A 24,670-nucleotide genomic window follows, 5' to 3' on the forward strand; every position below is an offset into this window, starting at 1 on the left:
TTGTTCATTTACGTCATCTTTTTTATACAATTCCTCAAAGAAGGATTTAATTATTTGTTTTTTATCGCTAAGTGTTGTTTTTAAAACATCTGTATGATCATATAATGCCTCTATAATTTTATCTGCTTTTTGGTGAGCGAGTTTTGAAGCTAACCATTGCCCGGGTTTGTTTGCAAATTCAAAGTGCTTTTGTTTGGCAGTCCTTAATTTATGTGAAAGTTCTTCTTGAGTTTGCAGGTTTATGTAATGTTTTATAATATTCAGTTCTCCTAAAACTTCGGTATTGTCTGGTTTCGTTTGTGGGGTTTTTTCAAGTTTCTGAAGTTTTATTTTTAGTGTGGATAGGCTGTTTTGTTTCTGTTTTTTCTTTTTACTTTGGTATGCAATATAGATTCCTCGCACATAGGCTTTCATTGTGTCCCATAGGTTTTGTGTGGAAGTGTTACCATCATTTTTAATTTGGAGAAACTCACCTAATTCTTGTTTTAATATTTTTTGAAAGTTTTCTTCTTTAAATATTGTTTGGTTCATAGTCCATCGTCTTGAGTAGTTATTAGTTGAATCTCTCCATTTCAACAATATGGGGTTATGATCTGCCCAGGAGTTTGGAAGTATTTGTATGTCTGTTACTTCATTGATAAATTCTAAATCCGCCCAGGCCATATCAATGCGGGACCATGACTTAAGTGTGTATATATAAGTGTGATTGGACACACAAGGCATTAATTTATTAAATTTGTATGCCGCCCCTCTCCGTAGACTCAGGGCGGCTCACAGCAATAGTAAAAAACAATGAAAATACAAATCTAACATTTAAAAAACGAAAAACCCATAATTTAAAAAACATACACACAACATACCATACATAAACTATATAAGCCTATGGAAGATGTCTCAATTCCCCCATGCGTGATGGCAGAGATGGGTCTTAAGAAGTTTATGAAAGGCAAGGAGGGTGGGGGCAATCCTAATCTCCAGGGTGAGCTGATTTCAGAGGGTCGGGGCTGCCACAGAGAAGGCTCTTCCCCTGGGTCCCGCCAGACAACATTGTTTAGTCAATGGGACCTGGAAAAGGCCAACTCTGTGGGACCTAACTGGTCGCTGGGATTCGTGCGGCAGAAGGCGGTCCTGGAGATATTCTGGTCTGATGCCATGAAGGGCTTTTAGGTTATAACCAACACTTTGAATTGTGACTGGAAACTGATCAGCAACCAATGCAGATTGCGGAGTGTTGGTGACACATAGGCATACCTAGGGAAGCCCATGATTGCTCTCGCAGCTGCATTCTTCACAATCTGAAGTTTCCAAACACTTTTCAAAGGTAGTCCCATGTAGAGAGCATTACAGTAGTCGAACCTCGAGGTGATGAGGGCATGAGTGACTGTGAGCAGTGACTCCAGGTCCAATAGGGCCGCAACTGGTGCACCAGGCGAACCTGGGCAAATGCCCCCCTCACCACAGCTGAAAGATGGTTTTCTAATGTAAGCTGTAGATCGAGCAGGACGCCCAAGTTGCGGACCCTCTCTGAGGGGATCAGTAATTCCCCCTCCCAGGGCGATGGACGGAGAGATTGAATTATCCTTGGGAGGCAAAACCCACAGCCACTCCGTCTTATCAAGATTGAGTTTGAGTCTGTTGACACCCATCCAGACCCTAACAGCCTCCAGGCACCGGCACATCACTTCCACTGCTTCATTGACTGGACATGGGGTGGAGATGTGCAACTGGGTATCATCAGTGTACTGATGATATCTCACCCCATGCCCCTGGATGATCTCGCCCAGCGGTTTCATGTAGATATTAAATAGCAGGGGGGAGCGGACCGACCCCTGAGGTACCCCACAAGGGAGAAGCCTTGAGGTTGACCTCTGACCCCCCACTAACACCGACTGCAACTGACCAGAGAGGTAGGAGGAGAACCACTGAAGAACAGTGCCTCCCACTCCCAATCCCTCCAGCCGGCACAGAAGGATACCCTGGTCGATGATATTGAAAGCTGCTGAGAGGTCAAGAAGCACCAGGACAGAGGATAAATCCCTGTCTTGGGCCCACCAGAAATCATCCATCAATGCGACCAAAGCAGTTTCCGTGCTGTAGCCAGGCCTGAATCCTGACTGCTGAGGGACTAGATAATCGGCTTCTTCCAAAGACCACTGGAGCTGGAGTGCCACCACCTTCTCAACAACCTTCCCCATAAAGGGAAGGTTGCAGACCGGACAATAGTTGTTGAGAATGGCAGAGTCCAGGGAAGGCTTCTTGAGGAGGGGGAGCACAAGTGCTTCCTTGTAAGGAACCAGAAAGGACCTCCTCCCCAAAGAAGCATTGACAATCTTCTGGACCAGCTCCATGTCACCTCCCTGCTGGCTGAGACCAGCCAGGAGGGACACGGAACCAGTAAACAGGTGGCGGAACTTATAGCTCCAATGGCCTTGTCCACTTCATCAGGTGTCACCAGAACAAACTCTTCCCAGACAGATGGACAAGTACGGGCCCCCAGTCACCTCGACTGACTTGTTGTCAGTCGACTCTGTTATCCAATCGGAATCGAGGTCCGCTCAGATCCAAACAACTTTATCAGTGAAAAGTGTGTTAAGGTCCTTGGCACTTGTTCTGCCTGGCTCTATGGTATGAGTCTCCCAAAAATTCAAGGGTAAAAATTTCAGACACACACACACACACTTGAAAGTTCAAAAACAATGTTCAATCACAAAAAAAAAATCACAAAAATTCAAAAGAAACAAGCACCCTTTTTGTATTGCAAAGAGCACTCGTCCCAAAACAAATTTTTAGGCTGTACAATCCCCTTAATCAGTCCTTAAGTACTTAGCTAACAGCTGTGAAAAAATGTCACAGCCCTCCTTCTTCCATGAAGTGAGACACACACACTTTGCTCTGCTTTGGTTTCAAAGGCGTGAAAAATCAACAAACAAAGTCCGGAAACAGCAAGGCACGGTCCTGAAGAAACAACAATCAGATAATCTTCCACAACGGCCAAGCCAGCATACTGCTATTTATATCAGCAGCTCTAATTGCTGGAGCCCGACCCAAACACAGGTGGCCTCTCTTATCTCCTTTAATATTTCTTCAATTGGTCTCTTCTATGCATAATTCTGTGCCTGCGTGGGTCTAACACTTTCTCATCCGAATCGACCAAAGATAATGGAAATTGGCTTCCTGGACTGTGTGCCAAGGCCCCCTCTTCCAAGTCACCCCCAACTTCTTCTTCATTCGAGAAAACTGTACTACCTGACTCTGTCGGCAATAAAACAGGCCTATGACATGTTGATGTTTCTCCTGCATGCACCTCCACATTCCTTGGGGCAGGAGCTGGGCCAGAGTCAACCACAACAGCACTACTCTGCAAGGACTCCCCAACTCCAATATATTCATCAAAAAACATAAGATCCAACACTTAGCAATAGACATAGGAGACTAATAAGCAATCAAATCATATTAGGAAACAATAAAACAATATAAATCATAAAGAACAAGTAACATTATTAAAGCCATAAGTGAGAAGAGATAAGTACCAGGAAGGGAAAGAAGAATAATAGTAATACAGACTTAGTAAATAATTTGACAGTATTGTGGAAATGAGTGGTTTAGCAGAGTGATGGCACTTGGGAAAAAACTATCCTTGTGCCTAGTTGTTCTAGTGTGCGTATCCTGTACTATCGCATTGAAAATAGAAGTTTGTGCTCAATTAGGGGTCCCTTTGGCCCCAGAGAAGACTGAGGGCCCCGCTACCAGGATTACTTTTCTGGGTATTGAATTGGACTCAAGATCCAGAGCAAGCTTGACATAGTGTTAGGTAGTCAGAAAGTAACCCCTCATCAGCTGCAGGAACTCGCTGGTCTTCTTAACTTTGCCTAGTAGGTAATAGTCCCCGGCAGGGCCTTTTCCCGGAGGGTATACACTGCGATGAAGGGGCTTCGCTTGCCCCATCATCATACCCACCTGAGCGCTGGGGTCAAAGATGACCTGCATGTATGGCAGGGCTTTCTGGCCCACTTTAATGGTCTGTCCTTTTGGAGGCACGAGCTTCTTTTGGAAGCAGAATTGCAGTTATGCTCGGACGCTGCGAGGACCCATGGGTTTGGGGTTATCTTAGGCGACCAGTGGTGCCATTGCATGTGGCCTCCAGAATGGAGGGCCTCTCCCCTGGTCAAGGATCTGACCTTTCTGGAGCTCTTCCCACTGATAGTAGCTTTAGAGCTATAGGGAGAGCAGTTTAGGGACAAAACCGTGCACTTTTGGTGCGACAACCTGGATGTAGTCCATGTTGTGAATGCCCTGTCCTCTAAAGGCGACAGGGTCATGTGGCTTGTCCGCCATTTAGGCTTGTCCCTAAATGCCCTGGTTTTGGCTCGACATGTCCCTGGTCTAGATAACGGGATCGCTGACGCCTTGTCCTGTGGTCAGTTGTCCAGGTTTCGGACCCTGGCTCCGTGGGCTCGTGTGTCACCGGAAGCCTTCCCTGACCACCTTTGGAGCCTGGGCGGGCTCTTGAGCAGTGGAGGACTGAAGCCAACAGGGCCATGGCCCTCTCGGTGGCACCAAGCACCTTGAGGGCATATCAGCACGCAGGTAAGGAGTTTTGGGATTTCAGGCAAGCCAGGGGCTACCCTCACATTTGGCCATTCCCAGTGGATCACCTTATGGAGTACTGCGTGCAGCTTAGGCAGTGTGGCCTTTCAGTTAGAACTATTAGGTGCAGGTTGGCAGGCCTCGCCTTTTTATCTAAGGTGGGTGTTTTTTTGGACCTTTCTTGTGAGTTCCACATTCAGAAGATGCTGGAAGACTGGGTGAGGGAGCGACTGGGGACCCCAGTGGATGGCAGGCAGGCATTAACGGTACAGCAGCTGTCGCTCATTAACCAAGCTTGGAACAGCCTGTGCGCCTCTCTGTATGAGGCCCGCCTCTTTCAGGCGGTGGCCTGTGTCATGTTTTTCGGGGCCCTTCAAGTCAGCAAGGCTTTGGCCTCCTCCCAGGCTGACAGATCTCTCCGTGCCTTCCAGTTTTCCGACTTGCATTTTAGCGACAGGGGTGTCTCTCTATTGGTGAGAGAGTCCAAAACTGATCAGTTATGTAGGGGGTGTTAGGATAGAGTTGACGGCTGCCACCGATCAGTCTGTGTGCCTGGTGGTGGCTTTATCTAATTTCTGTAGTCTTAGGGGAGCGGGGCAGGGGTACCTTTTTAAGCACCAGGACGGTACCCCTCTGACCCGCTATCAATTTTGGGTTTTAGTGACTAGGGCTCTAATCAGGATGGGCATTGACCCCGCCAGCTATGGAACGCATTCATTCCGTATCGGCACTGCAACTAGTGCAGCTGCGTCTGGTTTCCCGGGTCAGAGGATCCGGGAGATTGGCCGCTGGTGGTCTGCGGCCTACTTGGGATATGTACGGCCAGTTGAGGGACCAGGGCACGATCTCAGGCTAGGTAACCTTTCTCTGCCCTCTCCTAGGTAGCCCCGCCAGTGTGAGACTGACGGCGTTGCTGTGCGGCCACAGTATGATCTTTTGGGCTGGCCGCTCCGCAGCAAGAACCGCCATGGGGACCCAAATGTCATTGGGCCGATGGGTCAACATCGTATTGATGGGGAGAAGAGGTCTTCGCTGGGAAGGGCTTCTTCCACTGCTCCTGGGAGGGCGGCACGTGGTGGCCACGCCCAGGTGGTTGGTATTGCACCTAGGTGGCAATGACCTGTGTATGCTTGGGGGTCTAGCTCTGATCTGCCAGGCTCACAAAGACTTGCGCATTCTTCGCACTGTGTGGCCAACCACACAAGTGGTATGGTCTGAGATCCTCCCGAGGATCGTTTGGAGGGACGCTATTTCCCCTAGGGCCATGCACCGTGTTAGGAGGAGAGAGAATAAGGCTTTGGGTAGGGCGGTCAGAGAGTTAAGTGGGGTAGTAGTTGCCCATCCCCACATCACCATAGATCAGTCATGGCTTTACCGGGCTGACAGTGTTCACCTGTCAGATCAGGGGAATACCATCTTCTTACAGGACCTGCAGTGGTCACTGCGTGAGCTGGTGTACTTAGAGGGGGGAGTCGGGGAACCAAGATAGAGATCTGACCCCCACTCCATGGCAGGTTAGGGGCGGAAAACTGGGTGGTGGTTTAGCAACTGCGTGTTCTCCGTTGGGCATCTTTGGGGATGATTGACAGGTTCTCTCCAAAGGCTTGTGGTTTGAGCGACCTGAGCAATTGGGGGGAGCCTGTCTTTGGGTCCCGCCCATTTCCTTCCCCTGGTAGGGGTAAGAAGGCGGGACCTCCCACATGCAGGTGCATGGCAGTGACTCAGGTGAGGGCATGGCCCCTCACCTGGATCAGCATGGAGCTATGCCCATAAGTTGCCCCTGATGTTTTTCTGACGTCATTTTCCACCCCGGAAGCAATTGTTTGACCCTGCGGGTCCTTGTTAGGGTTATAGTTAATTATGTTAATTTATGCTAATTTATTTGAATAAGTTATGCAAATTTAATTAATAAAAATGACCCAGTTAAAATCCAGCTCTTGTGTCCGTGTTGTTACTCCGCCTCTGCTGCAAATGACATCAAATGAAGACATACAAAGACTTCTTTCCTTATTTTTAGTTTTTAACCAGATCAGATTGATTGGAGCTACAATTCCAGGCATGCATAGCAAGAAGACTAAAATGTGTATAAGATTTCAAAACAACCATGACTATTAGAAACATATACAAACCTGCACATTGAAGCTTTGAACTCCATCCAGTCTCAGTACATAAGGCATATGGTCTGTCAATATATCTATATCCTACATTACAGGAGAATTGTACTGTCTCACCATCCTTATAAATGAGCTTCGGTGATAATAGGTTTCCATTTTCAATAGGGTCTGCCTGGCAAGTTGTTTCTACCATAAAATACAAACAAAAGATTGTTTTCATTAATATCCTCTTTATTCAGTGAATCTAATAAATTGTGGGGCAGTGATGTAATCCCCTAGTTTAGGGAGATGGAAATATAATTTGGACAGGGTAAAGTGTTGGGGGTTAGGAGATGATACTACGGAGTCCGGTAGTGAGTTCCACACTTTGATAACTCGATTGCTAAAGTCATATTTTTTACAGTCCAGTTTGGCATGCTTAATATTAAGCTTGAATCTGTTGTGTGCTCTTGTGTTGTTGTGGTTGAAGCTGAAGTAATCATTGACAGGCAGGGATTTGCAGCATATTGTGGGCAATACATCCTCCTAAAATCTACCATTAATGTAAAAGTAAAAAAAAAAAATTAAATTAACATTAATGTGATTTTACAACAGAGTGAAATTAGTACCCAAATGGAAGAACCACCAATACGAAGTCATAAGATAATTTCAGTCTGAAATAAAGATAGCCAACCAACTGATTTGTGAGTCAATTCTGTCCTTTGCACATATCTTCAAAATAGATTGAGTTGCTCCCTTGTGGAACTACTGCGCAAATTTTCCCTAAAAGAAACAATTACTTTTTCTACACTTTGTGCGTTAAACCCAAACAGTCTTTATGAATTATGTTCCTCTGTTCAAGAAATGCTATATAAAACATTCATTCCTATTTGGCCCCACATTTATTGCTGGGCCATATTACTTATGATAAATAGATTGCAGACAGAGGTAAATGTTTGCCTCAAATAATCTTCAGAAGAATAAGGTCCTTGCTGGAGAGACGGAGTAACGACACGGACACCAGAGCTGGATTTAAATTGGGTCATTTTTATTAACATAAATTTGCATAATTTATTCAAATACTTTGCATAAATTAGCATAAACAACTATGACCCGGAAATGGACCTGCAGGGTCAAACAACTACTTCCGGGGCGGAAATGACGTTATGCCAACAAACATTCCTGGGCAACTCATGGGCGTATCTCGATGCAAGGTCCAGGTGAGGGCCAGGCCGTCACCTGCGACCTTTTTCTGCCATGCTGTGCATGAGGGGGGTCCCACCGGCTAACCTGAATCGGGGAATTAAAGGTGCAGGACCCAAAGACAGGTTCCCCCCAGCTGCTCAGGCAGAAACTCCCTCCATGAGCTTGCGGAGAACCTGTCAATCATCCCCAAAGATGCCCAAGGGAGAACGCGCGGTTGCTAAACCACCCCAGTTTTCCGCCCCTAACCTGCCACAGGAGTGGGGGTCAGATCTCTATCTTGGCCCCCCGACTCCCCCCTCTAGCTGCGCCAGCTCACGCAGAGACCGCTGCAGGTCCTGTAAGAAGATGGCGTTCCCCCGCTCAGACAGGTGAACGCCATCATCCCGGTAAAGCCATGGCCGGTCTATTGAGATAAGGGGATGGGGTACTACCACTCCACCCCATTCCCTAACCGTTTTACCCATAGCCCTATTTTACCCGTCGCCTAGCCCGGTGAATGGCCCTAAGGGAAGAGGCATCCCTCCACACAAGCCTAGGTAATATTTCTGACCACACCACTTGCGTGGTGGGCCATACCTCACGAAGCCTTCGCAGGTCTTCGCGTGCCTGGATGATCAGCGCCAGGCCTCCCAGTATGCACAGGTCATTGCCACCTAAGTGCAATACCAGCCACCTGGGTGCAGCCACAGGACACCGCCCACCCAAACCAACCTGGGCACGACTCCAGGAGCCGCCCCCCCCATACTGCCGGGCGCAGCCACAAAATGCTGACCGCCCAGCAACGCCGGTAGGAGACCCTCCCACCGCATACCTCTCCGGCCCAACCAGGCAACCCTGACCCACCGCCCCAGGGACGGCTGGGTCCCGATGGCGCTCCTGGCCGCCAGGCGGCCGGCCCAGCAAATCATGCTGTGGCCACACAGCAGCGCCGTCGGTGTCACGTCAGCCTGGGGACCTGCAAGAGGACACACACGCAGAGAGGTCACCTAGCCTAAGCCCTGCCTAGGATCCTCAGCGGGCCTAACATAACCCAAATATGCTGCTGACCGCCAGCGGCCGATCACCCGAATCCGGTGGGCCGGGAAACCAGAAAGTGCCGTGCTGGTGGCGGCGCCGATATGGAACGAACGCGTTCCATAACCGGCGGGATCCGTGCCCACCTGGGCCCTTGCCCTGGGTACTAACGCACAAAATTGTAAACGAGTCAGAAGGGGTACCGTCCCAATGCCTAGACGGGTACCCCGGACCTGACCCCCGCAGAAAACAACAAAGCTGTAGGGCGGCCACCGTACACACCGATTGGTCGGCGGCCGCACTAAGTTAGATGGTAACCCCTCTGCGTAGCTGATCTGACTTCGACCGCCTTACCACAAGGGACCCCCCCCCTTGTCTAAAGGCCAGATCAGCGTGCTGGAAGGCACGGAGCGAATTGTCAGCCTGAGATGAGGCCAGGCCTCGCTGACCCCAAGGGCCCCACAAAGCATGACACAAGTCGCTGCCCCAAAAAAGACGGGCCTCTTACAATGAGGAACACAGACTGCCAAAAACCACATTGATTAAAGACAGCTGCTCCACCGTCAGAGCCTGACGAGTGTCACCAGGGGCCCCCGCTCGCTCCCTCATACAGCCATCCAGCACCTACCGGATGCAAAGTCACCCGAAAAAACAGCAAACCTCCCCGCCTTGGACAGAAAGGCGAGGCCGGCTAACCAGGACCGGATCGTCCTAACTGACAGGCCACGCTGCCCAAGCTGGACGCAGAACCTGGCCAGGCGCTATACAGGGACGGGCCAGCTAAGCTGGTAGCCCCTGCCCTGCCTGAAATCCCCAAACTCCTTACCCGCACGCTGGTATGCCCCAAGGGTGCCGGGCGCTACAGACAAGGGGATTGCCCGGGATGCCTCGTCTCTCCACCACTCTGGATCCCTCCCAGACTCCAGAGGTGGCCGGGAAACTCCTCTGGCAACTCCCGGGCCCACGGGGCCAGGGTCCGAAACTTGGACAACTGACCACGGGACAAGGCATCAGCGACCCCGTTATCCAACCCGGGGACATGCTTAGCCAAAAACAATGCGTTTAGAGACAAGGACCTGTGCACAAAATGGCGGACAAGCCGCATGACCCTGTCGCTCTTTGAGGACAGGGCATTCACCACATGGACAACCGCTAGGTTGTCACACCAAAAGTGCACGGTCTTGTCCCTAAACTGCTCCCCCCAAAGCTCTAAGGCCACTATTAAGGGGAAGAGCTCCAAGAACGTCAGGTCCTTAACCAACGAAGAGGCACTCCATTCCGGAGGCCATGCCGACCAGCACCACTGGTCACCTAACACCACCCCGAAACCACAAGTCCCCGCAGCGTCAGAGCAGAGCTGCAACTCAGCTTCCAAGAGAAGCTCGTGCCTCCAGAAAGACAAACCATTAAACCTGACCAAAAATTCCCGCCACACGCCGAGGTCAGCCCTGACCCCAGCACAAAGGCGGGTACGATGATGGGGCAAACGGAGCCCCTTCATTGCATCATACAACCTCCTGGAAAAAGCCCTTCCAGGAACTACTACCCGACAGGCAAAATTAAGAATGCCAGCCAATTCCTGGAGCTGCCGTAGGGTCACCTTCCGGCAGCCCAGCACCTCATCAAGCTTCCGCTTAATCTTTACCAACTTCTCTAGGGGCAATCTAGAAGATTGCTCCTCTGAGTCCAATTCAATACCCAGAAAGGTAATCCTGGTGGCGGGGCCTTCGGTCTTCTCAGAGGCTAAAGGCACCCCTAATTGAGCACAAAGGGCTTCGAAGTCCCGCATCAAAGCAAAACATTGCTCTGAATGCGCAGGCCCCGCCAACAGGAAATCATCAAGGTAGTGAACGACCGTACCCAGACCACTTTGCCTCCTGAGCGCCCACTCCAAGAAGGTGCTAAAACTCTCGAAAAGCGAGCACGAGACAGAGCACCACATGGGCAAAGCTCTGTCCACGTAATAACCCCCCTCAAAATGGAAGCCCAACAGCTCAAAGTCGTCTGGGTGTGTGGGGAGGAGCCGGAATGCCGACTTAATGTCGCATTTACCCATAAGGGCTCCCACCCCACACTTCCTAACCATAGTCACGGCTGCATCAAAGGATGCATACCGGACTGAACACAGCTCGTCAGGAATGAAGTCATTCACTGACTCCCCTTTTGGAAAAGACAAATGGTGAATCAACCTAAATTCACCACTCGCCTTTTTGGGGACCACACCTAAGGGAGACACACGAAGATTCGGGAAGGGCGGTTCTGGGAAGGGCCCGAGGACCCTACCCTCGGCCACCTCCTTCCGAATCTTCTCCCTAACAATGTCTTCATGTCCAACAACCGACCTAAGGTTGTCAGACATGAAAGCCTTCCTAACACCCATGTAAGGGATCCTAAATCCCTCCGAAAAACCTAGCAAGAGAGCGGCCGCTCTCGAGCGAGGGTGGTAGTCACCCAACCAACCCTCAAGCACCATCAAATTAATTGGGCTGGGCCCCCTTTCCCCCAGCAGTCGGGGGGCTTTGGGAGACCCGAGCCTTTCTTTTCAACCCCCTTCTTGGGGCGGGGGCACACTGCTGCGGAATGGTTCCCCCCACAACTTCCGCAGGCGTGACGAAACCTGCAAAGGGGACGGAAACACGCCCCCTTTGCAGCGAACTCGTGACACACTAAAGAGGCCCCTTTTCCAACGGCACCCGCCACGACCTTGGCCGGCGCGGGCGTCGCGGGCTCCTCTTCCATAAAGTGACTGCTATCGGTCCTATCGCAGCCCTCCTTCCCTGACATATGCGTGGCCTGGAACCACAGGTCCGGAACCACCATATCCCAAGGCAAGTAGGGGTCATGGGCAATATGCATCCTGAACCCCTTGTCGTAATGCCTCCATATGGTGCCCCCATATTCAAAATGGGCCCTCGCTATAAGGTCGATGTACTTCAGCAAGGCAGCGGCCCTACCCGGCTGCCTCTGAATTACCACCGACGCAAAGGTCAGAAAGGCGTACAGCCACGAGCTGAAGCATTTCGTGACCTTTGTCTTTTTAACCTTCTCCCCAGGGACCACCTCCTTGTCCTGTTTAGGGACCTCCCTGTTCAAAATGGAGAAAAGATCAACATACTCCCCCCGCCAGATTGCCTCCTTAACTGACGGGTGAAGATGGTACCCTAAAGGCGTCGCGGGCAACTCACAAGGGATGGCCCCAGGCTTGATGCTGGTGAACGGGTCCCACACCGTGGTGGCCCCTGAGCCCAGCACCCCAAGCCCCGGTGGATACATGAACGGGACCGGTGGCATGATGGCCGGTGGAGGAGGGATCCAACCCCCCACCCCCGCCCCGGGTGGGACAGGTACCCCCGCCGCCCCCACTGGCGGAGCCGGCGGGGACCAGACCTGTCCACAGGTGCCTGCAGCAGTCCCCACAAAGCTGTTGCCACCCCCCAAAGCGGGCGGGATGAACCCGGGACCCTGGACGGGCAAGAGCGGTGATGTGCCTACATTTGGTGCAACCTCACCTGTCCCGTAAGGGGTAGAAGCCCCCCACGGTGGGCCCATCCTGGTTGGGCCCTGGAACGATGACCACTGCCCCGACTGGGCCATCTGCCCGGTGTGGGCAGTCTGCCCGGCGTGGCCCGTCTGCCCGGTGCCCGCCATCTGCACGTTGTGGGCCACTTGCCCCTCTGGGGTCGACTCCTCTTCGGGGTCTGCGCCCCATGCTGCTGTGGCAGTCGAGGAAAGCCCCTCCGGGCCTGCCCCCGACCGCCACCTCTCCAAGTCGTCAAGCCGCTCCAAGACCCTGGCCCAGGAGAGAGAAGGGGACATCTCAGGTTGAGGGACTGTGGGCATAAACCCTATACCCCCCCCCCCGCCGGGATCCCCCCCGGGGGGCCCACTGCCGCAGCCCGAGCCCGGGCAGACGGCCTGGCAGCCCTCCTAGGCCGCACCACTGGTTGGGCCGGGAGGGCCTTAGCTTGCCGCTTTTTAGGGGCCATAACAGCAACTACAAATCTAATGTTAAACAAGAAGGGATAGGGCGAGACCAAGCCCTCTCCCCAATGGACCCTGGACCACTTGGGCAAGGCCTGCCTGAAGCAGCAGGCCACAGCAGCCAAAACCCGCTCAGGAGGCCAATCCCCCCTCCCAATGGCAACAAGGCCCAACACCAGGCCTTTATACCCAGGCCACAAGCCACCCAGCGACCCCCGTGTGACCGCGAGGCCACCAGAAGGCAGCACCTCCCACCACCCAAAAACAGGCAATGAGGCTCCAAACCGGAGCGGAGCCCAGCCGAAGCTGGCTCCGCTGATCAGGAAAGGCTTTTGCTTGAACCACAGGCCACAAAATGGCGCCTCGCACGAGGTCGCCAAACAAAATGGCCGCAGGAGCAGACGAACGAACGTCTGCTCTTCTCTGCAGTCCGGGCGAAAAGGGAGAGCCCCGGGCCTGCTCGCCCTTATATAGGGCAAGCAGGCCCCGCCCGGACCACTCAGGAGCCTGGCCAATCAGGCCCCGATCTCCCGAGCGAAGTCCCGCAACGCGAGACTTCGCCCGGGATCCAAGATGGCGGCCGCCATGAGGGACCGTGTCTCCCGGTCCCTCCAGCAAAGCCTGCCAGCCGGGTAAGTCCGGCGCTGCCCTTCTTTGAAGAAAGACATTTCTAAGTCTGATCAATTAAGATTAAAGGAAGTATAATATGCCATTTGGCTCCACAAATTCCAGAAAGCCATGAACCCTGCATTTTTATTTAATCAAGGATTATTAAAAAGTTTTAATTATAGACTTAGTGGCTCTTTTTAAATTATCCCTTTAAAAATAATTATAGCTACTTTAGGAAATTAATTCAGTATGATATAAAAAATCCATAGATTTAAAGGAATATTGAAGCAGTATATTATTTACTTGTTATAAAAGGAAGGATGAATCTTCTAAGTCAATGCTTGTTATTCTTTGTGTGTCTGATATAAATGACATCAAATGAAGACAAACAAATACTTTTTTCCTTATTTTTAGTTTTTAACCAGATCAGATTGATTGGAGCTACAATTCCAGGCATGCATAGCAAGAAGACTAAAATGTGTATAAAATTTCAAAACAACCATGACTATTAGAAACATATACAAACCTGCACATTGAAGCTTTGAACTCCATCCAGTCTCAGTACATAAGGCATCTGGTCTGTCAATATATCTATATCCTGTATTACAGGAGAATTGTACTCTCTCACCAACCTTATAAATGAGCTTTGGTGATAATAGATTTCCATTTTTAATAGGGTGTGTCTGGCAAGTTGTTTCTACCATAAAATACAAACAAGATTGTTTTCATTAATATCCTCTTTATTCGGTGAATCTAATAAATTGAATTGAATTGGATTGAATATTCACTTGAATTAAAAAATACCATATTACTAAAAAGATTAAAGAAGAACGAAATATCTTTGTAAATTTTAATCTCATTTTTCATCCTAAAAGAATTCAGGTAGAATCAAGTTGAAGAAGTAACCCTTTTCATACTCATTGGTATGAACAATAATAAATATACTATTTCACAATCAAATGAAATGCCTTCAGCCTCAACCAGTATCTTCATGTTAATATTAAACAGAATTGGGGAAGGGGATGAGCACTGAGGCAACCTACAAAGCAGTATATGCTAACTAAAACTGTCTCAAAGGAAGGAGTAGAACTAGTACAACACAGTGCTACCCAATCCAATCCTCAAAGCCACTTCAGAAAGTTACCGTGATTAAAAGCCACTAAAATACCAAGGACAGATGGATGAATGGTATGATCAATTCAATTTTAATTCTGTGCTCAGGTCTGAAAACTGACTGAAAAAGTTGATAACTTACTCCTCAATTCTCTGAAGCAAATGCTTGTTCTTGTCTGGATATATGCAGAGCTACACAGGAGGACTAGATAAGATACCAGAATATAGTGTGGCAATTAATGAACCAGATAAATGACAAAGATACGTTTGTAGAAAACACTAGTTTTACTGTTCAGTGCAAAATATCTTCTGCTTCCATCTTCTATATACAGGAACTTTACTTTAGCTATATTCAGCTTACTTACAAGTAGATACTAAACCAATTCAGGTTTCTAGTAGATACTAAACCAATCCAGGTTTCTTTGTATCACTGCTACTACTCTACTTAATATTTAACTCACGCTCAAACTGCTCCAGCTAGCCAAATAATAACCACCACCAATAGCAAACAACAGCAGACAGATAATCATGGTAAAGTTAATTTGCATCTTATAATGCTCTGGCCCAACCAGATTGCAGTTCACACCCTATGACTCAGCATTAACATGCTTACAATCTTTCCTTACCTTATATTGTAACACAAGGAAATATCATCCAGGATTACTAATCCTGACACCCCTTCTGTACTTCATTGAAACAACATTCATTTGTTCTACCATTTTACAATGTTTTACATATGGTAGAATAGAATAGAATAAAATAGAATTTTATTGGCCAAGTGTGATTGGACACACAAGAAATTTGTCTTGGTGCATATGTTCTCAGCGTGCATAAAAGAAAAAGATACATTTGTCAAGAATCAACTGGTACACTTAATGATTGTCATAGGGGTCAAATAAGCAATGAAGAAACAATCCATATTAATAAAAATCTTAGGATACAAGCAACAAGTTACAATCATACAGTCCTTAGTGGGAAGAAAAAGATGATAGGAATGATGAGAAAAACTAGTAGAAATAGAAGTGCAGATTTAGTAAAAAGTCTGACAGTGTTGGGAGAATTATTTATTTTGTAGAGTGATGGCGTTCTGGAAAAAACTGTTCTTGTGTCTAGTTGTCTTGGTGTGCAGGAGTCTGTAGTGACGTTTTGAGAGTAGGAGTTGAAACAGTTTATGTCCAGGATGTGAGGGGTCAGTAAATATTTTCCCCACCCTCGTTTTGACTCGTGCAGTATACAGGTCCTCAATGGAAGGCAAGTTGGCAGTAATTGTTTTTTCTGCAGTTCTGATTATCCTCTGAAGTCTGTATCGGTCCTGTTGGGTTGCAGCACCAAACCAGACAGTTGTAGTGGTGCAGATGACAGACTCAATGATTCCTCTGTAGAACTGTATCAGCAGCGCCTTGGACAGTTTGAGCTTCCTGAGCTGGCACAGAAAGAGCATTCTTTGTTTTACTTTTTTGATGCTTTATTTATTTATTTATTTATTTGTTTGTTTGTTTGTTTTTTTGTTTTTTGTTTTTGATGTTAGGTGACCATTTTAGGTCTTGTAATATGATAGAACTGAGAAATTTGAAGATCTCTACCATTGATATTGTGTTGTCAAGTATTGTGAGAGGTGGAAGGGTGGAAGGGTTTCTCCTAAAGTCTACCACCATTTCTACGATTTTGAGTGTGTTCAGTTCTAGATTGTTCTGGTCATACCACAAGGATAATTGTTCAACTTCCCATCCGTATGCGGATTCATCATTGTCTCAAATGAGTCCGATCACTGTTGTATCGTCTGCAAACTTCGGTAGTTTAACAGATGGATCGTTTGAGATGTAGTCGTTAGTGTACAGAGAGAAGAGAAGTGGTGAGAGTACACAGCCTTAGTGGGCACCTGTGCTAATCTGATGTGATTTTTCCTAGCTTCAACTGCTGCTTCCTGTCTGTTATGAAGCTTGTGATCCACTTACAAGTGTGTTAAGATACCGCTAGATGATTTAGTTTGGTTAAAAAAATGTCCAGTATGGTGGTATTGAATGCTGAACTGAAGTATACAAAGAGAACCCTAGTGTAGGTCATTGGAGATTCAAGATGTTGAAGGATGTAGTGTAGAGCCATATTAACAGCATCATCTGTTGATCAATTTGTTCGGTATGAAAATTGCAGGGAGTCTAACAATGGATCCATGATGGTTTTCAACTGGAACAACACTAGCCTTTCAAAGGTTTTCATAACTACAGATGTTAGAGCAACTGGTCTGTAGTCATTCAGTTCCTTCAAGGAGAGCTTATTTAGCACTGGGATGATAGTCGAGCATTTGAAGCAGGAAGGAACATAGCACAATTCTAGTTTTTGTGGAGGGATGTAAATCACAGATATTAGGAAAGAATGGATTTCACAAGGAGAATAAGGTTTTTTGGTAAGGGTTTTGCTAATCCATCGGCAACATTACATTCTGACTCAATATAATACAATTTTAATATTCCATTTTTACCATCTTGTATATTTTGGAATTTTACAGCGATATATTTAGCTCTCGCCTTCATACATTCTGCTTCTGCAAGATGAATACCTGTTTGTGAATAATCAAGTGCATTTTAATTCTTTGTCCTTCGGCAATTGATAAATCCACAGCAAACTTCAGATAATGCTGCATATTCCACTTCCGCTGTCGACAAGCTAATTGATGTCTGCTTCCTTGACCTCCATGTTAACAAAATATTCTCATACAATATAATGAAACCTGTACATGATTCACAGTCAGTTAAATTAGCAAATGAACTATCAACCATACATTTCATGGTACAATTTTGCTTCTGTTCGGTCTTTAATCTATATGTTGCAGTACTCTTTAAGTATCTAATTACTCTTTTCAATCCCTTGCCAATCTTTTACAGTTGGTTTCAACACTTTCCTATTTAGCAACCCAATTGCATAAGATATATCGGGTCTTGTAAAATGGGCAATATGCAACACACTTCAGTGGTTCTCTTCCTACCTCTCCAGTTAGTCGCAGTTGGAGTTAGTGGGGGGTCAGAGGTCGACTTCAAGGTACCCTTGTGAGGTACCCTTGTGAGGTACCTCAGGGGTCAGTCCTCTTCCCCCTGCTATTCAATATCTACATGAAACCGCTGGGTGAGATCATCCAGAGGCATGGGGTGAGGTATCATCAGTACGCAGATGATACCCAATTATACATCTCCACCCCATATACAGTCAACGAAACAGTGGAAGTGATGTGGCGGTGCCTGGAGGCTGTTGGGGTCTGGATGGGTGTCAACAGACTCAAACTCAACAGAATGGCCCTTCCCCTAGGCACCACCAGATGACATTGCTTGGCTGGCAGGATCTGGAGAAGGCTGACTCTGTGGGATCTGACCGGTCACTGGGATAAGTGAGGCAGGAGATCTGCAAGATATTCTATTTGCTTACAAACATGAACTGATGGCATCACAAAATAGAAGAAGAAGCTAAACTTCTCTGGCACTTTAGAATTCAAACAGACAAGACCTGCTACATAATACCCAAACTTAAAAATTGTTGATAAGAAAGGCATATAACAGTGGCTGGTTCTCTTCTGACAACAAAAGAGAAGAGAAAGAATTAGAGAAAAATCACAAAATACAAAGATCTTCAAATAGAAATGATGAGTCAATAGTGAAGCCACAATTTCAGAGTGAAATAAAAATAACCAAAATACTAGACCAGAACACTTTTGAGATGTATTGCTATTTTGGAAAGCACTATAGTATGATCTGTATAGAGCAGCAGGGCAGTGATGTAATCCCCTAGTTTAGGGAGATGGAAGTATCATTTGGACACCTCACCATACCATTGATATAATAATAATACTAATAATAATAATAATAATAATAATAATAATAATAATAATAATAATAATAAATTAGATTTGTATGCCGCCACTCTCCGCAGACTCGGGGTGGTTCACAACAACAATATAACAAATCTAATATTTAAAAAACATCTAAAACCCATCATTGAAATCATACAACACAAGAATACCATACATAAGCTATATAAGTCTGGGGGGGGGTGTTATCTCAATTTCCCCATGCCTGGCAATATAGGTGGGTCTTAAGCAATTTATGAAAGGCAAGGAGGGTAGGGGCAGTTCTAATCTCTGGGTTGATTCCAGAGGGCCGGGGCTGCCATAGAGAAGGCTCTTCCCCTGGGGCCCGCCAGACGACATTGTTTAGTCGACGGGACCTGGAGAAGGCCAACTCTGTGAAACCTTATCGGCCACTGGGATTCATGCAGTAAAAGACGTGTAGGGCTTTATAGGTCATCACCAACACTTTGAATTATGACTGGAAACTGATCAGCAGCCAGTGCAGGCCACGGAGTGTTGGGGAAATGTGGGTGAATCTAGGTAGCCCCACGATAGCTCTCGCGGCTACATTTTGCATGATCTGGAGTTTCCTAACACTTTTCAAAGATAGCCCCCATGATATAAAATTAAAGAGCAGGGAAACCAAAATAAATATGTTTTAAGTTTTAACCCCATCTTAAGTTATAAGTGAATTGGACTTCTGGTTTACATCACGGTACAATCAGACTCAAAGGGCAGGGTTGCATACATTTGCACCAAGGACCCCATAAGGGGCTAAAGTCATCCTTTTGACCCAGGGCTAATTCCCTCTCATTTGACAATGAAGAGAAGAGGCAGCCATTATGACTGCCATGAAGCTGGAGCAGCTGAAGAAACAAAGAATATGCTGGAGTGGTGTCGATGAACAGTGACTTGTGGAAGTGAATTTTTAAAATCTAAAAGCCAACCTAAGGAAAAGTTCTGGTAAAGAGACTCTTGGAAAAATTTGTTTACATGGCAAAAAGTTACAAAGAAAAGTGACAGACCCAAAAGATCTTAAGAAGGGAATGCAAAACTTTTTAAAACATTGACAGATTGGATTTCTAATTTTTATTGGCAATAAGGCATTTTAAAATGCTGGAATTACTTGTTAGAATTTTGATTATTTGTTTGAATAAATACCAATTGAACCTTTTAGAATTTGTGCAATGTTGAGATGCACAACGTTGATGAATGTTGCGACCTACTGGTGAATGGAATAGAGATTATACTCCTATAACCATATGGAAAATACTGGTAAGACAGAGAAGAAAGTGGAAATAACACCTGGAGGACTGATGTGCTATCTACTGCACTATACAACACTTATCTACTTCATGACTACTGGAACTCTAATGGTGAAAAGACGGAAGATAAAGTGACTTTAAATATCAGAAGTTATGATTGACCTTATAGAGTGGGTTGAAGGAGACATTTGGAAATCTTCCTGGATTACCTAAAAAGAACTAAATTCACTAACTATGAGACATGAAGTATTCCCTGAGGAACAACATCAGGATTGAGTCAACACTTTCCAGATTAACTTTCTGAGGTCAAAGATAATTTAGAATCTGGGGCTACTGAGCTATATTTGGACTTATCAAAATAAGGGAAGATGTTTCACAGAGGGAAATAAGTGGGTTGCAAAGAAAATGATGCTGATGTTTCTAATCATTTATGATGTTATGATAAGGAATCATAGGGAGATAAAGTATTTAATGCAGTGGTTCTGAACCTAGGAGTTGGGAACTCTTTGGGGGTTGAATGACCATTTCACAAGGGTCTCCAAAGACCATGGGAAAAGACAAATTTCCATGGTGTTAGGAACTAAAGCTTCTATTCTGGTACCTTGAAATATATTTTTCAATCCAACCAATCAGGCATTTACAGTGAGGGTGTCCTTCTAACCTCCCTGTCAATCAGCTTAAGGTTCTGTTAGAATAATTGGCACTAGACCTTTGGTTGGGAGGGGGGGTCACCACAACATGAGGAATTGTATTAAGGGGTTACAGCATTAGAAAAGTTGATAACCACTGATTTAATGAATAACATAAGTGAGAGGTTAGAAAGTGTTCTACAAGGGATAATAAGTACTGATCAGAAAGCCCAGGAAATAGAGGAGATAATAGAGAGAACAGGAGAAAAATAGAACAGACAGATCAAATAAAACAAGAAGATAAGAAGGAGAAGGCAATAAAGACTTAGGAAACAATTCAGAGAAAATACATGTTAAAAGATCAAAACATGACATTGGATAAACAGAAAGATATTCTTGAAAAGAAAATAGAGACTTGGGCAGATCCTCTCGAGGCTTGACAGTCAAAGAGATGGAAGAAATGCTTAAGTTAAACAGGAAAGATCAAGATAGAGATGAAGAACCAAGGTAAGAATTTAGGAGACAAGTCAAAAATAAATAAAAATTGAAATATTAAAATGGGCAAGAGGATTAATAAATGGGAAATGGTGGGTAAAATCTTTTATAACACAAGACTAGCTTTACTAGCAGCTAGAATAGAGGCAGAAAGAAGAAATAGGGGAAATAATATTATACATACAGGGTGCATTCCAAAAGTAATGCAATTGAATTTCCCGCACCGCTCCTATTGGTCAGAGTGGGACCAAAGCACTTGGAGTAGGTGTGGAGGATGCTAAGCTTTGCCATGAAACCAGTCTCAGTGCTCTCCAAGCTGTGAAAATGGCAGGACATCAGTTATTATAAACCTCTGCGCGCCGACCATGTCACCAAAAAATGCAATCGATGATCGAGCAATGTTACGCGATTAAGTTTTGTGCTAAACTGAACAAATCTCTTGAGGAGACTAACAAAATGATTCGTGAGGCTTATGGGAACTCTGCTCTGTCCTACTCACAGGTTTTGAGGTGGTTAAAGGCCTTTAAGAAGGGTTGAGAAGAGGTTCACGATGAACAACGCTCTGGGCGGCTGTCAACCAGCAAAACCAACAACAATGTGGCTCGTGTTCAACAACTGTTGGATTCTGACCATGGATTGAGTATCAAGATGGTTGCCAATGAACTGAACTTGTCGTCTACTGTTGCGTTTCGCATTGTTACTGAAGATTTAGCGATGGGGAAAGTGTGCGCCAAGCTCGTGCCCAAGGTGAACTCAGATGACCAAAAGACCAACTGAGTCGAAATTTCAAGTGAACTTTTGCAACATTTAGAAATTGAACCTGATTATTTGGACACTGGCGATGAAACCTGGGTTTTTGAATACGACCCAGAAACAAAACACCAAAGCTCTGAGTGGCACACCAACCAGTCCCCCAAGCCCAAAAAGGCAAGAATGAACAAATCAAAAGTGAAAACAATGCTCATTATAGTTATAGTTTATAGTTTATTAGATTTGTATGCCGCCCCTCTCTGAAGACTCGGGGCAGCTCCCAACATAACAGTGATACAATACATTACAAATCCAATAGTAGAAAATTAAGTCAATTTAAAAAACATTAATAACACAGTAAAATCCGTAACTATACAATCATACACATACAACCTAATCCATCATAGAGTAAGGCCGAAAAACATAACAAAAAAGGGGGAAGAAGATGGAAATTATCCCCACTCCTGGCAACAAAGGTGGGTCTTCAACATTTTACGGAAGGCAAGGAGGGTGGGGGCTGTTCGAATCTCTCAAGGGAGTTAATTCCAGAGGCTTCCACAGAGAAAGCTCTTCCTCTAGGTCCTGCCAGCTGACATTGTTTAGTCTACGGGACCCGGAGAAAGCCAACTCTGTGGGACCTAATCGGCTGCTGGGATTTGTGCGGCAGAAGGCAGTCCTGGAGATATTCTGGTCCGATGCCATGTAGGGCTTTATAGGTCATAATCAGCACTTTGAATTGTGACCAGAAACTGATCAGCAGCCAGTGCAGGCCCTGGAGTGTTGGTGAAACGTGGGCAGATCTTGGAAGCCCCACGATAGCTCTCGCGGCCACATTCTGCACGATCTGAAGTTTCCGAACATTTTTCAAAGGAAGCCCCAGGTGGAAAGCATTGTAGTAGTTGAACCTCGAGGTGATGAGGGCATGAGTGACTGTGAGCAGTGACTCCCGGTCCAAATTGGGCTGCAATTGGTGCACCAGGCAGACCTGGGCAAATGCCCTCCTCTCCACAGCTGAAAGACAGTGCTCTAGTGTTAGCTGTGGATCAAGGAGGACGCCCAAATTGCGAACCCTCTCTGAGGGGGTCAATAATCCCCCCCAGGGTAATGGATGGACAGATGGAATTGTCCCTGGTAGAGCTGTTCAATAAATTACTTTTAAAAAATTAGTTGCATTACTTTGGGAACGTACCCTATATTTAATCTTATATGTATATATGCTTCCCTAGCTTGCACATCACTGTTAGAGCTAGGAAATGTCATGTATTAAGTAAAGAATAGAATTCTCTTGCTTAGCAACCGAATTTTGGGCTCAACTGTGGTCATAAGTTTTTCTTTCTTTCTTTCTTTCTTTCTTTCTTTCTCTTCCTTTCTTTTCCTTTCCCCTTCTTTCCTTTTTTTCCCTTCCTCTGTTCCATTCTTTTCCTCCTTTCCTTTCCTTCTCTTTCCTCCCTACCTTTCTCCTTTCTCCTCCCATTTCCTTTCATTGTTTCCTTTCTCTTCCCCTATTCCATTCCTTTCCTCCTTCCCTTTCCTGCCTACCACTGCACTCCCTTTCCTTCTTCCCTTCCCTTCCCTTCCTCTTTTTCTTTCTTTCTTTCTTTCTTTCTTTCTCTTTCTTTCTTTTTCTTTTAGTTTATTTCCTTCCTTTAATCTCCTTTCCTTTCCTTCTTTCCTTTCCTTTCCCCCGTCCTGTTCCTTTCCTGCTTTTCTTTCTTTCCTTCCTCCTAGTGGTGGGAGAAGCTCCACTCCCTCTCCCACTACTGAGAGAAAGGACTTTATTCACTGGATGCAGAGAGCGGAACCTGAGGCAGATGGCAGCTTAGAAGACCAGGCATGACAGGGGATGCGCGGCCGGCAGAGCGAACAAAGTGCCTCCCCCTTCTCAGTGGTGGGAGAAGCAACAAAGCTTCTCCAACACTGAGAAAAAGGAAGCGTCCCACTCCCTCTGGTAGGGCAGACAATATGCACACAAAATAGCCTCTAGGCAATGTTGGCTCTTCTATGACATGTGGACTTCAACTCCCAGAGTTGATGAGCTAGCATGATTGGCTCAGGAATTCTGGGAGTTGAAGTCCACATGTCAGAGGAGAACACACTGGAACTGCAATCCAAACTCGGCTGCTTCAAGTGGGAAGATATTCTAGTGGCACATAGGAGAGTGGGCCAGATGGATCATCTCAGACCCAGCCATGAGATTTTCCAGTGGTCCAGGCAACGGTCAAAAATCTCCGCAACCATGGCATTTGTCCCAAGTTCACTGGCTTAAGGGTTCTTTCTTCAAAGTGGAATGGGTGGGGTAGTGTTAACCCAGCTTTCCCCCCACTGCACAGTGGAAAATTTTCCCACCCCGCCCCAGGATGGCATAATTTCTGCCACCTTGCTTGCCTGCCACATCACTCGACAATAACACGCTTTTCCACCTGACAAAAGTTTCGCTTGTGCACATGAAAACCATTCTAAACTGTCGGTTCAGGAAGATTGCGTGCAGTTGAGCAAAAACATAGTAATTTTGGTCTCTCTTTATCGAATTCCTATACTGTTCTTGCGGATTTAAATAGTAAGGATGTTGGAGATATTAGCAAGGCCCCTCAGGCAGAGAATGAGGGAATATTCAAAGGGGAAGTTGTTGTAAATGTCACCAAACCATCAAGTGCAGTTAGTAGAAATATAAAGAGGACACATTTTCTTGTGGGTGATTCGACTGTTAGAGGTGTTGATTTGGGACAGAGTAAGGACGTGGTGAAGGTGCTGAGGTGTCTCCCAGGGGCCACTGCCAGCAGGGACAGGAGGAGGATTACAAACATTGTCAAGGCTGTGAGTAAAGGTAATAACATTGATGTGGTGGTGCATCTTGGCACAAATGATTTGTCCCAGAGAAATGTCAATGTAGTAAAAAGAGATTTTCAATGTCTAAGTGTGGAGCTGGGTAAAATAGCAGATTCAGTGACTTTCTCAGAGGTGTTACCGGTTTGTGGCCAAGAGGATAAAACAACGTGTATCATAGAGTTTAATGTGTGGTTAAAGCAGTGGTGTAAAGCTGAAGGTTTTGGCTATGTAAGTCATGATGTCAGTAGGTGGTCTAATAGGGAGTTG

General features: G+C 46.4%; 1 protein-coding gene and 1 long non-coding RNA gene across 5 annotated transcripts in view; both read right to left on the reverse strand.

Moving 5' to 3' along the window:
- Positions 1 to 24,670, reverse strand: part of LOC139155477 (uncharacterized) — a 297,390-nt gene that overhangs the window by 196,889 nt on the left and 75,831 nt on the right. The gene's annotated exons all lie outside the window — the stretch shown is intronic.
- Positions 1 to 24,670, reverse strand: part of LOC139155482 (complement factor H-like) — an 85,417-nt gene that overhangs the window by 15,057 nt on the left and 45,690 nt on the right. For 2 of the 4 annotated variants that reach the window (XM_070730626.1, XM_070730627.1), the window contains exons 7-8: positions 14,017 to 14,187; positions 6,717 to 6,887 (exon numbers count right to left, since the gene is read on the reverse strand). The exons of 1 other annotated variant lie outside the window; for it this stretch is intronic. In XM_070730626.1, the coding sequence (XP_070586727.1) occupies positions 6,717 to 6,887; positions 14,017 to 14,187 (342 nt within the window). The remainder of the gene's footprint in view (positions 1 to 6,716; positions 6,888 to 14,016; positions 14,188 to 24,670) is intronic. One more of the 4 variants, XM_070730628.1, reaches the window with a different exon arrangement.

This window comes from Erythrolamprus reginae, unplaced genomic scaffold, assembly GCF_031021105.1.
Source record: "Erythrolamprus reginae isolate rEryReg1 unplaced genomic scaffold, rEryReg1.hap1 H_21, whole genome shotgun sequence".
Taxonomy (NCBI): Eukaryota; Metazoa; Chordata; class Lepidosauria; order Squamata; family Dipsadidae; genus Erythrolamprus; species Erythrolamprus reginae.